Source organism: Leucoraja erinacea, chromosome 8 (genome assembly GCF_028641065.1).
Source record: "Leucoraja erinacea ecotype New England chromosome 8, Leri_hhj_1, whole genome shotgun sequence".
Taxonomy (NCBI): domain Eukaryota; kingdom Metazoa; phylum Chordata; class Chondrichthyes; order Rajiformes; family Rajidae; genus Leucoraja; species Leucoraja erinaceus.
Genome location: NC_073384.1, coordinates 32,079,733 through 32,095,176, shown reverse-complemented (window position 1 = coordinate 32,095,176; position 15,444 = coordinate 32,079,733). Strand labels below are relative to the sequence as shown.

General features: G+C 47.2%; 1 protein-coding gene across 1 annotated transcript in view; it reads right to left on the bottom strand.

The window, feature by feature from the left end:
• Positions 1 to 15,444, bottom strand: part of LOC129699492 (glycogen phosphorylase, brain form) — a 72,919-nt gene that overhangs the window by 2,822 nt on the left and 54,653 nt on the right. The window contains exons 13-17 of the mRNA XM_055639330.1: positions 12,422 to 12,523; positions 7,546 to 7,693; positions 4,213 to 4,271; positions 1,675 to 1,816; positions 709 to 916 (exon numbers count right to left, since the gene is read on the bottom strand). Coding sequence (XP_055495305.1) covers positions 709 to 916; positions 1,675 to 1,816; positions 4,213 to 4,271; positions 7,546 to 7,693; positions 12,422 to 12,523 — 659 coding nt within the window. The remainder of the gene's footprint in view (positions 1 to 708; positions 917 to 1,674; positions 1,817 to 4,212; positions 4,272 to 7,545; positions 7,694 to 12,421; positions 12,524 to 15,444) is intronic.

The following is a 15,444-nucleotide window of genomic DNA, read 5'->3' as shown; positions in this document are numbered from 1 at the left end:
AGCATCTTGGTTGGCATGGACATGGTCAACATTATGTACAGGCAGATGAGATCAGTTTAACTTGACATCATGTTCAGCACAGACACTGAAGGGCCAGTACAGAAAAGTTTCTTCCCAGCTGTTATCAGGAAACTGAGCTATCCTCTCATCAGCTAGAGTACAGTCTAGACCTCCTATCTATCTCATTGGAGGCCTATGAACTATCTTTAATTGGACTTCTATGTTATATCTTTGCACTAAACATTGAACCATGCTGCTTTATCTGTGTACTGTAGACGGCCCAACTGTAATCATGTATGGTGCTTCCTTTAGACTTCGTAGACATACAGCGTGGAAACGCCAGTCACCCCATCCATACACTAGCACTATCCCAAGCACTAGGGACAATTTTACAGAAGTCAATTAATCTACAAACCTACACGTCCTTGGTGTGTGGGAGGAAACCGGAGCGCAAAGAGAAAACGTACGTGGTCACAGGGAGAACGTAGACTTCGTACAGACCGCACCAGTAGTCAGGATCAAACCTAGGTCTCTGGCGCTGTAAGGCAGCAGCTCTACCGCTGTGCCATTATGCCACCCTGTGCCTTGTCTTTAGTTAGATAGCAAGCAAATAAATGCTTTTCACTGTACCTTGGTACACGTGACAATAATGAACTAAACTGCTCCCGTGCTGTACTGTTCCATGTTATCTATCACTTTAAGACAAACCCCTTTTTATCGAGTGCCTCAACGTCCTCCACTCTCATCCCGAAGATGAAGAGATTCTCCTCGCCCGCCTCCTCAGCCATCTCCACATTGGCGCCATCCATGGTTCCTATCGTCAGGGCCCCGTTCAACATGAACTTCATGTTGCCTGTTCCTGAAGCCTCCGTTCCAGCCGTTGAAATCTGTTCAGACAGGTCTGATGCAGGGATCACTGAGGGGAGGGGGAGAGGAAGAAAAGGCAACCATTTAACTGTGGACACAAGGAACTGCAGATGCTGGTTTACAAAAAAAGGCACAGAGTGCTGGTGCTGTGAGGCAGTGGCTCTACCAACTGCACTGTTGTGAATGCACTGAAAGGGACCACATCACCCCGATCCTGCCCTCTCTCCACTGGCTCCCTGTGCGGTTCCGTATAAACTTCAAGATTCTCCTCCATGTCTACAAAGCCCTCAATGGGCTTGCCCCCACCTACATAAAAAGTCTTCTCATCCACCACTCCACCTCCAGGTCCCTCAGATCGGCCAACTTGGGGCTGCTGAATATCCCGCGGTCTAGGCATAAGCTCAGGGGTGACCGTGCCTTTGCGGTTGCAGCTCCTAGACTGTGGAACAGCATCCCCCTTCCTATCAGAACTGCCCACTCCATCGACTCCTTTAAGTCAAGACTAAAAACATATCTATACTCCCAAGCCTTTCCTGACGTCCACTGAGTGAGGGCTACATTTATATATGTATGTAGCTTGTTTTGTTGTGCTATTCTTATAACAAATGTAAAGCACTTTGGCCAACGAGAGTTGTTCTTTAAATGTGCTATATAAATAAATGTGACTTGACTTGACTTGACACTGGCCTAGTTGGCATTTGGATAGGAAAGGTTTAAAGGGAATGGGCTCGCCACTGTGCTGCCTGCAATTAAAAAGCAACAAATGTAAGTAAAGACGTGCGGGTGCCGGTTGCTGAAAGACTTTACCTTTCTCAGCCAGCGACACCCGGTAATTCTCCAGGTAGATGACCTTCAACCGGTCACCCACAATGGGGTCGTTGTTGACAACATTTCCAACAGATGTGATGAGTTTGATGATCATCTTGGCCATGTGGTATCCGGGAGCAGCCTGTGGGGAATGAGAAAGAGGAAAAGAAAAAGAGAAAGAGAGAAAGAGAGAAAAAGAGAGAGAGATGGGGGTGGGAGGAAGGTTTGTATGTTGCATTATTTAATGTTCATACCATTGGGTTCTAAGCTACCCAAGCGGAAGATGAGGTGCTGTTCTTCGAGTTTGCATGTGGCCTCACTCTGACAACGGAGGAGGTCCAAGACACAAAGGTCAGTGTGGGAATGGGAAGGGGGAGTTAAAATGGTTAACAACCGGGGAATCCAGCAGGCCTTGGCAGACCGAACGCATGTGTTCAGTGAAACGGTCACTGAGTCTACGTTTGGTCTCACCAATCTACAGGAGGCCACACCGGGAACACCCGATGCAGTAGATGAGGTGCACATGAACTGTTGTCTCACCTAGACGAGCTGCTCGGGTCTCTGGATGAAGGGGAGGGAGAAGGTATAGGGACAGGCGTTACATCTCCTGCGGTTCCAGGGAAAGGCCACACAAAAACTGTGTTTATTTCATGTTTATATTGTGCCTTTAAGAGGAGCTGACCAAACTTGCTTGGCTCTGTGCAGGAGGATGTAGCCCAGTCCACCACACATACTAGACTCCCCATCATTGTAGATGTAGCCCAATCCATCACACAGACCACACTCTGCACCACAGTAGATATAGCCCAGTCCGTCACACATACTAGACTCCCCATCATTGTAGATATAGCCCAGTCCATCACACAGACCAGACTCCCCACCATTGTAGATATAGCCCAGTCCATCACACATACTAGACTCCCCCCAATTGTAGATATAGCCCTGTCAATCACACAGACCACACTGCCCACCATTGTAGATATAGCCCAGTCCGTCACACAGACTAGACTCCCTACCAGTGACTTCATGCTGTCTTGGTAAAGCAGCCAACATAATCAAAGATTTGTCCCACCTTGGTCCGGAAGTGGCGGCGCTGGTGAACGGCTGCTGCTCGCCTGCAGTCCGTTTGTCTTTACTTTTTGTGTTGTTTTTTTTTTCGTTTTGTCTAATTAAGTTTTTGGTTTTTAGGTTGTGTTTCATGTGGGGGGGGGGGGGGGGGGGGTTGAAAACGGGGTTTGCTGTCTCTCCCTGCGGGGGAATGCAACTTTTTTGTCGTATCCTCCTTCTCTGCCTCCGTCTGCGCTGAGGCCTAATGGCGGAGCTGGCGACCCCGAGACTCCGGTGGCAGCCAGTTAGGACTCACCCTGGGGTCGCTCCTGTGAGGGTGGCCCAGCTCAGGGCAGGAACGGCGCTCCCGTGAGGGGCTGTGGCGTTCCCGTGAGGGGCTGTGGTGCTCCCGTCGGAGCGGCCCAGCTCGAGGGAGGAACGGCACTCACGTGAGGGCGATCCGGCTCGGGGCTGGAACGGTGCTCCGGTGGCTGGGACGGCGTTCTGGCAGCGGTGACCTGAGTCCTGGGTTCAGCCACGGGCCGGCGGCTGCGTCCGCTGGAGTGGAGGGCGGCAGCTTTGACCACCCCAGGCCGCGGTGTTTGAGCCGGCCTGTTTGCAGGGTTCGGTGAGTCACGGGACTGTTTGTACCATCGCCCGGTGGGGTATCGCCTCAGTGCAGAGGGAGAAGAGGAGGGAAGAGACTGCAGCACTAAGATTTTTGCCTCCACCACAGTGAGGAGGTGCTTGGAGGACTCACTGTGGTGGATGTTAATTTGTGTTTATTGTTGTTTATTATTGGATTGTTGTATGTATGACTGCAGGCTCAAAATTTCGTTCAGACCGTAAGGTCTGAATGACAATAAAGGAATTAAACATCAATATGCAATTCTTTCTTCTCCCTGCTCCTGTATGGCAGAAGGTACAGAAACCTGAACGCGCACCACCAGGCTCAGGAACTGCTTCTTCCCTGCCATTATCAGGGTTCTGAATGATCCTTCCATAAGCTAGGGTACTATCCAATTCACCCCTACTGTATTGGACATTGAACTTGGTCTCTAGAACTGGTACAATGCTGAGAACAATATTCTGCACTCTGTATCTTCCCCTTTATATATTGTGCTTGAGTTTGACGATTATATTTATATATAGTGTTGTTTGGATAGCAAGCAAAACAAAGCTCGGTACACATGACAATAATAAACCCAAAGCTAACGTCTGACTGGAAGAGTGATGTGTAGAGGTGGCGAAGTTTAGAGAACAACTTTGAGAGGTTCAGGGCAATTGTTGGGTGAAGGGTATAAGGAACATACAGCTGGGGGATGGGAAGGTTACTGGACAGTTGGAGGTTGCAGAAGGTTGGGTAGCCGTGAAAGGGTGTGAACATGGAATGTGAGAATGAACAAATATGTTGTCTTTGCATCAGTGATACTTTGCTGCTCGTCTCACACAATCAAACACTTGTGGTCAAACCAATCCAGTGTCCCCTACCTTTCCTCCAATCAGCACCGTTCTTGGCACAAAGGTTTTGTTTGGTGCTTTTTTGATACCTGGAAGAGACAGGAGATCATTTTGGTGTCACAATGATAGCAGAATGTGGCAAGATCTGTAACAAGCTGTAGGGAAACAGGGCCATACTAGAGGGCTTCATTTTATTTTTTTGTTTAGAGAGACAGTGTGGAATCAGGCCCTGCAGCCCAACGAGTCCACACCGACCGTCAATCACCCATTAAACCAGATAAAGTTATCGAAGATAGACACAAAATGTTGGAGTAACTCAGCGGGACAGGCAGCATCTCTGGAGAGAAGGAATGGATGACGTTTCGGGTCGAGACCCTTCTTCAGACTGATGTCAGGGGAGTGGGCGGTGCAGAGAGAGAATGTAGTCGGAGACAGTAAGACTGGTAGGAGAACTGGGAAGGGGCAGGGGATGAACTTGAAGATAGAGAAGTCAATATTCATACCATTGGGGTGTAAACTACCCAAGCGAAATATGAGATGCTGTTCGTCCAATTTGCGCTGGGCCTCACTGAGAATGGACGAGGTCCAGGCCATAAAGGTCAGTGTGGGAATGGGAGGGGGAGTTAAAATGTTGAGATCAGGTAGGTTTGGGTGAACTGAGCGGAGGTGTTCAGCAAAACAATCGCCAAGCCTGCGCTTGGTCTCGCCGATGTACGAGCACACCTGGAACAACGGATACAGTAGATGAGGTTGGAGGAGGTGCAAGGGAACCTCTGCCTCATCTGAAAAGTTGTTGGGGTCCTTGGACTGAGTCGAGGGGGAAGGTATAGAGACAGGTTTTGCGCTACCTGCGGTTGCAGGGGAAAATACCTGGGGAGGGGGTTTTGGTGGGAAGGGACGAGTTGACCAGGGAGTTGCGGAGGGAACAGTCTGTGGAAAGCAGGAAGGGGTGGAGATGGGAAGATAGTGGGATCCCATTGGAGGTGGCGAAAATGCCAGAGGATTATATGCTGTATGCCACGGCTGATGGAGTGGAAGGTGAGGACAAGGGGGACTCTGACTTTGTTACGAATGGGGGGAGGAGGGAGCAAGAACGGAGCTGCGGGATATTGAGGAGACCCTAGTGACATCCTCGTCTATAATGGAAGAGGGGAACCCCTGTTTCCTAACGAATGAGGACATCTCTGATGACCTGGTATGTAACACCTCATCCTGGGTGCAGATGTGGCATAGACGGAGGAATTGGGAGTAGGGGAGTAGAGTCTTTACAGGAAGCAGGGTGGGAAGAAGTGTAGTCGAGATAGCCATGGGATTCAGTGGGTTTGTAATAGATGTCGGTCAATAGTCTGTCTCCTGTGATGGAGACGGTGAGATCTAGAAACGATAGGGAGATGTCAGAGATGGTCCCAGTGAATATAGAAACATGGAAAATAGGTGCAGGAGTAGGCCATTCAGCCCTTCGAGCCTGCACTGCCATTCAATATCCAATATGATCATGGCTGATCATCCAACTCAGTACAAGCCGAGTCTATCCAGTTGTTCTTCATATGAAAGTCCTGACATCCCAGGAATCAGTCTGGTGAACCTTCTCTGTACTCCCTCTATTGCTTTCTTCACTGCCTGCTGCACCTGCATGCCTACCTTCAATGACTGGTGTACCATGACACTCAGGTCTCGTTGTATCTCCCCTTTTCCTAATCAGCCACCATTCAGATAATAGTCTACTTTCCTGTTTTTGCCACCAAAGTGGATAACCTCACATTTATCCATATTATACTGCATCTGCCGTGCATTTGTCCACCCACCCAGCCTATCCAAGTCACCTTGCAGCCTCCTAGCATCCTCCTCACAGCTAACACTGCCCCCCAGCTTCGTGTCATCCGCAAACTTGGAGATGTTGCATACAATTCCCTCGTCCAAATCATTAATATATATTGTAAATAGCTGGGGTCCCAGCACTGAGCCTTGCGGTACCCCACTAGTCACTGCCTGCCATTCTGAAATGGACCCGTTTACTCCTACTCTTTGCTTCCTGTCTGCCAGCCAGTTCTCTATCCACATCAATACTGAACCGCCAATACCGTGTGCTTTAAGTTTGTATACTAATCTCTTATGTGGAACCTTGTCGAAAGCCTTCTGAAAGTCCAGATATAACACATCCACTGGTTCTCCCTATCCACTCTACTAGTTACATCCTCAAAAAATTCGATAAGATTCGTCAGACATGATTTACCTTTCATAAATCCATGCTGACTTTGTCCAATGATTTCACCACTTTCCAAATGTGCTGCTATCCCATCTTTAATAACTGACTCTAGCAGTTTCTCCACTACCGATGTTAGACTAACTGGTCTGTAATTCCCCTTTTTCTCTCTCCCTCCCTTTTTAAAAAGTGGGGTTACATTAGCTACCCTCCGATCCTCAGGAACTACTCCAGAATCTAAAGAGTTTTGAAAAATTAGCACTAATGCATCCACTATTTCTGGGGCTACTTCCTTAAGTACTCTGGGATGCAGCCTATCTGGCCCTGGGGATTTATCGGCCTTTAATCCATTCAATCAACACCACTTCCCGGCTAACCTGGTTTTCACTCAGTTCCTCCATCTCATTTGACCCCCGGTCCCCTGCTATTTCCGGCAGATTATTTATGTCTTCCTTAATGAAGACAGAACCAAAGTAGTTATTTAATTGGTCTGCCATGTCCTTGTTCCCCACGATCAATTCACCTGTTTCTGACTGCAAGGGACCTACATTTGTTTTAATTAATCTTTTTTTCTTCACATATCTAAAAAAACTTTTGCAGTCAGTTTTTATGTTCCCTGCCAGTTTTCTTTCATAATCTATTTTCCCTTTCCTAATTAAGCCCTTTGTCCTCCTCTGCTGGACTCCCAGTCTCCCAGTCCTCTGGTAAGCTGCTTTTTCTGGCTAATTTGTATGCTTCATCTTTTGTTTTGATACTATCACTGATTTCCCTTGTTATCCACGGATGCACTACCTTCCCTGATTTTATTCTTTTGCCAAACTGGGATGAACAATTGTTGTAGTTCATCCATGCAGTCTTTAAATGTCTTGCATTGCATATCCACCGTCAACCCTTTAAGAATCAATTGCCAGTCTATCTTAGCCAATTCACGTCTCATACCCTCAAAGTTACCTTTCTTTAAGTTCAGAACCCTTGTTTTACGTAAACTAATACTGCCTTTTACCCTGGGAAAAAGACTGCATTCACCCTATCTATTTCCCCTCATGATTCTGTTCTCCTCTTCGGAGCATGGAAGCAGGCCCTTCGACCCAACATGTCCATGCTGACCGAGATGCCCCATTTGCCCAGTGTACAGATGGCTCCAGAAGACGATGACTTACGGTTGTAGAATGTGATGATGTGTAAACAATTCAAGAGCTGCCTCTTGTACTCATGGATGCGCTTGACATGGACGTCAAAGATGGATGAAGGGTTGACTTTCAGCTTGTACTCATTCTCCAGATAAGCTGCAAACTTCAGCTTGTTCTCCTAGAAAACAAACACCATCGCTCACACAAGGCTGCAAAGAAGGTTACGTTTGTTGCATACTTTCACATGCCAGATTGTTATACAGCACCGAAACAGACTCTTTAACCCAACTCCCATAACAACTCCCAAGTTTCCCAGGTAGACTGGGAAAATCAGGTTGGTACTGGACCCCAAGAAAGAGAGTTTGTGGAGTGCCTCCATGATGGATTGTTAGAGCAGCTTGTATTGGAGCTACCAGGGAGAAGGTAATTATGGATTTAATGTTATGTAATGAACCGGATTTGAGAAAGGAACTTGAGGTTAAGGAGCCATTAGGAGGTAGTGACCATAATATGGTCAGGTTTAATCTACAATTGGAGCGGGAAAAGGGTAAATCGGAGGTGTCAGTGTCACAGTTGAATAAAGGGGACTATGGAGCCATGAGGGAGGAGCTGGCCAAAGTTGACTGGAAAGATACCTCAGCAGGGATGACAGTGGAACAACAATGGCAGGTATTTCTGGGAATAATACAGTAGGTGCAGGATCAGTTTATTCCGAAGAGGAAGAAAGATTCCAAGGGGAGTAAGGGGCCTGTGGCTGACAAGATACGTTAGGGACAGTATAAAAATAAAATAGTACAACGTAGAAAAGATGAGCGGGAAGCAAGAGGATTGGGTAATGTTTAAAGAGCAATAGAAGATAACTAAAAAGACAATACGGGGAGAAAAGATGAGGTACGAAGGTAAGCTAGCCAATAATATAAAGGAGGATAGTAAAAGCTTCTTTAGGTATGTGAAGTGGAAAAATTAGTTAAGACCAAAGTTGGACCCTTGAAGACCAAAAAAGGTGAATTTATTATTGGGAACAAGGAAATGGCAGATGAGTTGAACAGGTACTTTGGATCCGTTTTCACCAAGGAGGACACAAACAATCTTCCTTGTGTACTAGTGTCCTGAGGATCTGGGATGACAGAGGAACTGAAGGAAATCCACATTAGGCAGGAAATAGTGTTGGGTAGACCGATGAAGGCTGATAAATCCCCAGGGCCTGATGGTCTGCATCCCAGGGTACTTAAGGAAGTGGCTCCCACCATAGTGAAGAATACTGTAGTGGATGTTTGTGTTAAATTCTATTGTGTATTCTGTGATGTTCAAAGGAGAGACTCTGAACTCTTGAAGTGTTCTTTTTTTATGTGTATCGCTGCTGGCAAATTCAATTCACTGCACCTTCGGGTGCATGTGATGAATAAATTTGACTTTGACTTTAGAAATTGTGGACACATTGGTGATAATTTTCTATAGATTCAGGATCAGTTCCTGTGAATTGGAGGGTAGCTAATGTTATCCCACTTTTTAAGAAAGGCGGGAGAGAGAAAACAGTGAATTATGGACCAGTTAGCCTGACATTGGTGGTGGGGAAGATGCTGGAGTCAAACATAAAAGATGAAATAGCGGCACATTTGGATAGCAGTAACAGGATCGGTCCGGGTCAGCATGGATTTACGAAGGGGAAATCATGCTTGACTAATCTTCTGGAATTTTTTGAGGATGTCACAAGGAAAATGGACAAGGGAGAGCCAGTGGATGTAGTGTACCTGGACTTTCAGAAAGCGTTTGATAAGGTCCCACATAGGAGATTAGTGGGCAAAATTAGGGCACATGGTATTGGGGGTAGAGTGCTGACATGGATAGAGGAGTGGTTGGCAGACAGGAACCAAAGAGTAGGGATTAACGGGTCCCTTTCAGAATGGCAGGCAGTGACTAGTGGGATACCGCAAGGCTCGGTGCTGGGACCGCAGCTATTTACAATATACTTCAATGATTTAGATGAAGGGATTCAAAGTAACATTAGCAAATTTGCAGATGACACCAAGCTGGGTGGCAGTGTGATCTGTGAGGAGGATGCTATGAGAATGTAGGGTGACTTGGACAGATGCAGTTTAATGTGGATAAATGTGAAGTCATCCACTTTGGTAGCAAAAACAGGAAGGCAGATTATTATCTAAATGGTGTCAAGTTGGGAAAAGGGGAAGTACAACGGGATCTGGGGGTCCTTGTTCATCAGTCTATCAAAGTAAGCATGCAGGTACAGCAGGCAGTGAAGAGAGCGAATAGCGAGAGGAGTTGAGTATAGCAGCAAAGAGGTCCTTCTGCAGTTGTACAGGGCCCTAGTGAGACCAAAACCTGGAGTATTGTGTGCAGATTTGGTCCCTTATTTTGAAGAAGGACATTCTTGCTATTGAGAGAGTGCAGCGTAGGTTTACAAGGTTAATTCCCCGGATGGCAGGACTGTCATATGCTGAGAGAATGAGCAGCTGGGCTTGTATACTCTGGAGTTTAGAAGGATGAGAGGAGATCTTATTGAAACATATAAGATTATTAAGGGTTTGGACACGCTAGAGGCAGGAAACATGTTCCTGATGTTGGGGGAGTCCAGAACCAAGGGCCACTGTTTAAGAAGAAGGAGTAAGCCATTTAGAACGGAGATGAGGAAACACTTTCACACAGAGAGTTGTGAGTGTGGAATTCTCTGCCTCAGATGAAGATGGAGGCCGGTTCTCTGGATACTTTCAAGAGAGAGCTAGATAGGGCTCTTAAAGATAGCGGAGGCAGGGGATATGGGGGAGAAGGCAGGAACGGGGTACTGATTGGTGATGATCAGCCATGATCACATTGAATGGTGGTGCTGGCTCAAAGGGCCGAATGGCCTACTCCTGCACCTATTGTCTATTGTTTATTAACAATATCATCCATGCCGACCAACATGTCCCACCTGTCTGCGTTTGGTCCATATCCCACTAACGTTTTCCAATCCATGTACCTGTCCAAGTGTCTTTTAAATGCCATGATAGTACCCGCTCAACTACCTCCTCTGGCAGCTCGTTCCATGTACCCACCATCCCGAGTTAAAAGGTTGCCCCTCAGGTTGCTATTAAATCTTTCCCCTCTCACCTTAAACCTATGTCCTCTGGTTCTTGATTCCCCTACACCACAGACACTGTGGATTCACGCTATCTATTCCCCTCATGATTTTATACACCTCAATAAGATCACACCTCAGCCTCCTGCATTCCAAGGAATAAAGTCCTAGCCTGCCCAACCTCTCCCTGTAGCTCAGGCCTCGAGTCCTGGCAACATCCTCATAAATCTTCTCTGCACTCTTTCCAGCTTAATGGCATATTTCCTATTGCAGGGTGATCAAAACTGAACACAATACTTCTGGTGTGGCCTCACCAACACTTGCATAACCGAGTTAAATGAGTTACAGATGAGTTAAAGGCCACTGTGCTGGATGTCCCTGCTGGTGTAAGTCTTAGCATGGCCAACCTCTACAGCTCAGGCTCTCATGCTGTGCCATGGGAAAAGCATCAGCCAACACAAAGCCCCCACTGGCAGCAGTGCCAGAGTGACCACCACGAGCTGTGTCAATTAAATCACTCCATTAACTTCAACGCTGAGGGAAACCAGTGCCGTACAATATTTTACATCAGAGAGGGCAGATGAGAGTTTGGTTAACATCTCATTCCAGTGCTGGCATCTCAGGCAGATCAATGCTCCATTAGCTCCACACTAAGATGATGGTAGCAACGTCACTCTGGTCTTAAACCTACATCCATCTTACCTCTATGGCTCAGCAGTTACCTGAGCCATAGAGTCGCTTTATACTTGTGTGTGGGGGTAATGACACGGTGGCACAGCGGTAGAGCTGCTGCCTCACAACGCCAGAGACCCGGGTTCGATCCTGACCTCAGGCGCTGTCTGTGTGGAGTATTACGTTCTCCCTGCGACTGCGTTGGTTTCCCCTGGGATGCTTCAGTTTCCTCCCACGTCCCAAAGACGTGAGTGTTTTATAGGTTAATTGGCCCTCTGTAAATTGTCCCAAGTGTGTAAGGAATAGACGAGAGAGTGGAATAACATAAACGCTGGATTAGGGGGGATTAGCTACAGGGAGAGGTTGGCAGACTCGGATTGTTTTCTCTGGAATGTTGGAGTTTGCGGGGAGAACTGACAGAAGTATATACAATGATGAGAGGTATAGATAAAGATGTACAGGGCAAGCATGCCTGGTAGTTAGATTTAGCTCTGAGGGCTAAAGGAATTAAGGGATATGGAAGAGATAAGTTTTTTTGGCCTTCCATCACAGCGATGTGATGGATGTTTATGTAAATTATGTTGTGTCTTGAGTCTATTTGTTTGTAATGTTTGGCTGCAGAAACGGCATTTCGTTTGGACCTCAAGGGGTCCAAATGACAATTAAATTGAATCTTGAATCTTGAAAAGCAAGAACGGGGTACTAATTTTGGATGATCAGCCATGATCATATTGAATGGCAGCGCTGGCTCGAAGGACTGACTGGCTAACTCCTGCACCTGTTTTCCATGTCTATGTTTCTATGGGACGTGCCTGGAATGGGCTGCTGGGGGGCTAGGGATGAATATGATTGTAGCGTTTAAGAGACTATTGAATAGGCACATGGATATGCAAGGAATGGAGCTCGAAAAAGCAGATGAGGGTTGGGCTTGGCATCATGTTCGGCACAAACATTGTGGGCCAAAGGGCCTGTTTCTATGCTTCTCTGTTTTAACTGGTGTGAATGGGTTGGAGTGGACTTGAAGGGCCGAAGGGCCTGGATCCATGCTGTATCTTTTAACTAATGAATGCTGTTGTGTTGGGAGGCATCAGAGAGGGTTTGGGGCTCACTACAACAGCTCCACCTAGCGGATGGAGGGTGCCGGACAGTTTCTCGTACCTGCTTCACGTTGGAGACGTCACTTATAAAGGCATCGTTGTCGACAAAGGCCATCAGCTTCTTCAGCTGGTACAGGTCCGTGATGAAACCTTCTCCAATCCTCTGCAGGGGAAAGAAAATACACATTCTCACAGTTGCTGTGTGAAGGGTGTGGAACCAAAACTGGCCACTCCTGTAGCATCAGGTTTATTATTGTCAAATGTACCGAGGTACAGGGAAAAGGTTTGTTTTACATGCTATGCAATCTGGTCAAATAATATTACAGATACATAAAATCAAGTCGAGCACAAGCACAATAGGTAGAGCAAAGGGGAAGGTGCAGCATTCCGAATCCTGATAACAGAGGGGAAGAAGCTGTTCCTGTTCCTGTGTCTGGTGGTCTGCACTTTCAAGCTTCAAGCTGCTGTGCTTTCTGCCAGAAGTAGGGTGAAAAAAAAGGAATGGCCTGTGTGGGACAAGTTTATGATTATGTTGGCTGCTCTTCCAAGGCAGTGTGAAGTGTAGATGGTGTCAGTGGTGGGATGTCTGGTCTGTGTGATGGACTGATCCACATCCACAACTCTCTGCAATTTCTTGCGGTCTTGGGCGGAGCAGTTTCCAAACCAAGCTGTGATACAACCCGACTGTATGTTTCCGATGCAGTGTGGAAACAGGCCCTTCAGCCCAACTTGCAACACCGACCAACATGTCCCAACTACACTGGTCCCACCTGCCTGCATTTAGCCTATATCTCTCCAAACCTGTCCTAGCCATGTACCTGTCTATTGTTTCTTAAACGTGCAATAGTTCCTGCCTCAACTACCTCCTCTGGCAGCTCATTTCATACGCCCACCACCTTCTGTGTGCATCTGGAGTCATGCTGAATTTCCTCAGCCTCTTCAGGAAGTGAGGCACTGGTGTGGCTTCTTGGCTGTCACTTCAATATAGCTGGTCCACGACAGATCAATTGTAATATTTACTCCAAGCTCAAAGAGGAAAGAGGGATGAGAGAGAAAGGAACAGATAAGTCAGGGATAATGAGAGTTCCCTTTTCTAAAAATAAAATGATTTACAAGGGGAAGTTTTATGTAGGAAACATACTAATATCTACTATTAAGTGATGATAGATGCAAAATACTACAGATATTGGTTTACACAAGGTGCTGGGGTAAGCAGGTCAGACAGCATCTCTGGAGAACGTGGAGAGGTGACATTTAGCGTTGGGACTCTTCAGTTTGTTTATAGTAAGGGGAATAAAGCTGGAAGAAAGGAGATGCAGGCTAGTCTGGCAAGTGATAGGTGGGTACAGGGGGGGGGGGGGGGGGGGGGGGCGTTGATTGTCTGTTGGATGGACAAAGGCCAGAGATAAAAAGACAAAACGAGTGAGATAAGGAGATAAGGTTAGCAAAGGTACAGTTTGTGAAGCCAGTGGGAGGAAGGAATGAAGGGGACGTGCGGAGGGGGAAGGAGAGAAATGGGTGCGCATTTAGATGGGGCACAGGGAAGAGAAATGGATGGGGAAAGGGTTGTTTGTAGGTAGTTACTCAAAAGTGGATACTGGACTTTCTAACCAACAGACCCCAGTCTGTGAGGTTAGACAAGCACACCTCTTCAACCCTCACCCTGAACACCGGCGTTCCTCAGGGCTGTGTGCTGAGCCCCCTCCTCTCCTCCCTCTTCACCTATGACTGCACACCTGTACATGGTACTAACACCATCATCAAGTATGCAGATGATACAACGGTGATTGGCCTCATCAGCAACAACGATGAGCTGGCCTACAGGGAGGAGGTCCAGCACTTAGCAGCATGGTGCGCTGACAACAACCTGGCCCTTAACTCCAAGAAGACCAAGGAGCTCATTGTAGACTTCAGGAAGTCCAGAGGCGGCACGCACACCCCCATCCACATTAACGGGACGGAGGTGGAACGTGTTTCTAGCTTCAGGTTCCTGGGAGTCAACATCTCCGATGACCTCTCTTGGACCCACAATACCTCTACTCTGATCAAGAAGGCTCATCAGCGTCTCTTCTTCCTGAGGAGACTGAAGAAGGTCCATCTGTCTCCTCAGATCCTGGTGAACTTCTGCCGCTGCACCATCGAGAGCATCCTTACCAACTGCATCACAGTATGGTATGGCAACTGCTCTGTCTCCGACCGGAAGGCATTGCAGAGGGTGGTGAAAATTGCCCAACGCATCACCGTTCCTCGCTCCCCTCCATTGAGTCTGTCCAAAGCAAGCGCTGTCTGCGGAGGGCGCTCAGCATCGCCAAGGACTGCTCTCACCCCAACCATGGACTGTTTACCCTCCTACCATCCGGGAGGCGCTACAGGTCTCTCCGTTGCCGAACCAGCAGGTCGAGGAACAGCTTCTTTCCGGCGGCTGTCACTCTACTCAACAACGTACCTCGGTGACTGCCAATCACCACCCCCCCCCCCCCCCCCCCGGGAGAAGACGCTTATTATTATTATTCAAAATCGTTTGCTATGTCGCTCTTCCAGGGAGATGCTAAATGCATTTCGTTGTCTCTGTACTGTACACTGACAATGACAATTAAAATTGAATCTGAATCTGAATCTGAATCTGAAAAGTGTTCAGTGTCTGATCTATCTTTCCTTCTCAACCCCATTCTCCTGTCTTCTCCTCATAACCCCTGACACCCGTACTAATCATAAATCTGTCAATCTCCGCATTAAAAATACCCAATAACCTGGCCTCCACAGCTGTCTATGGCAATAAAATCCATAGATTCACCACCCTCTGATCAAATTCACCCAATTCCTCCTCATCTCCTTCCTAAAGGTACGTCCTTTTATTCTGAGGCTATAGAATAAATTAACAGCAGTTAGAGACAAGGAGAGGACAGAATTCCGGAGGGGGAGAAGAGGTGATGGAGGAGTAGAGAAATGTTAAAACTTAAATTGTGGTGGTTTAATCTAGAGCTGTTGCAAGTTGCAGAGAAACAAGAGAGGGTGTGACAATGGATATTAGAGTGACCTTGAACAGAGGGAGGTGTGGGTGGGATTCCCGAGACTGGGACTTCC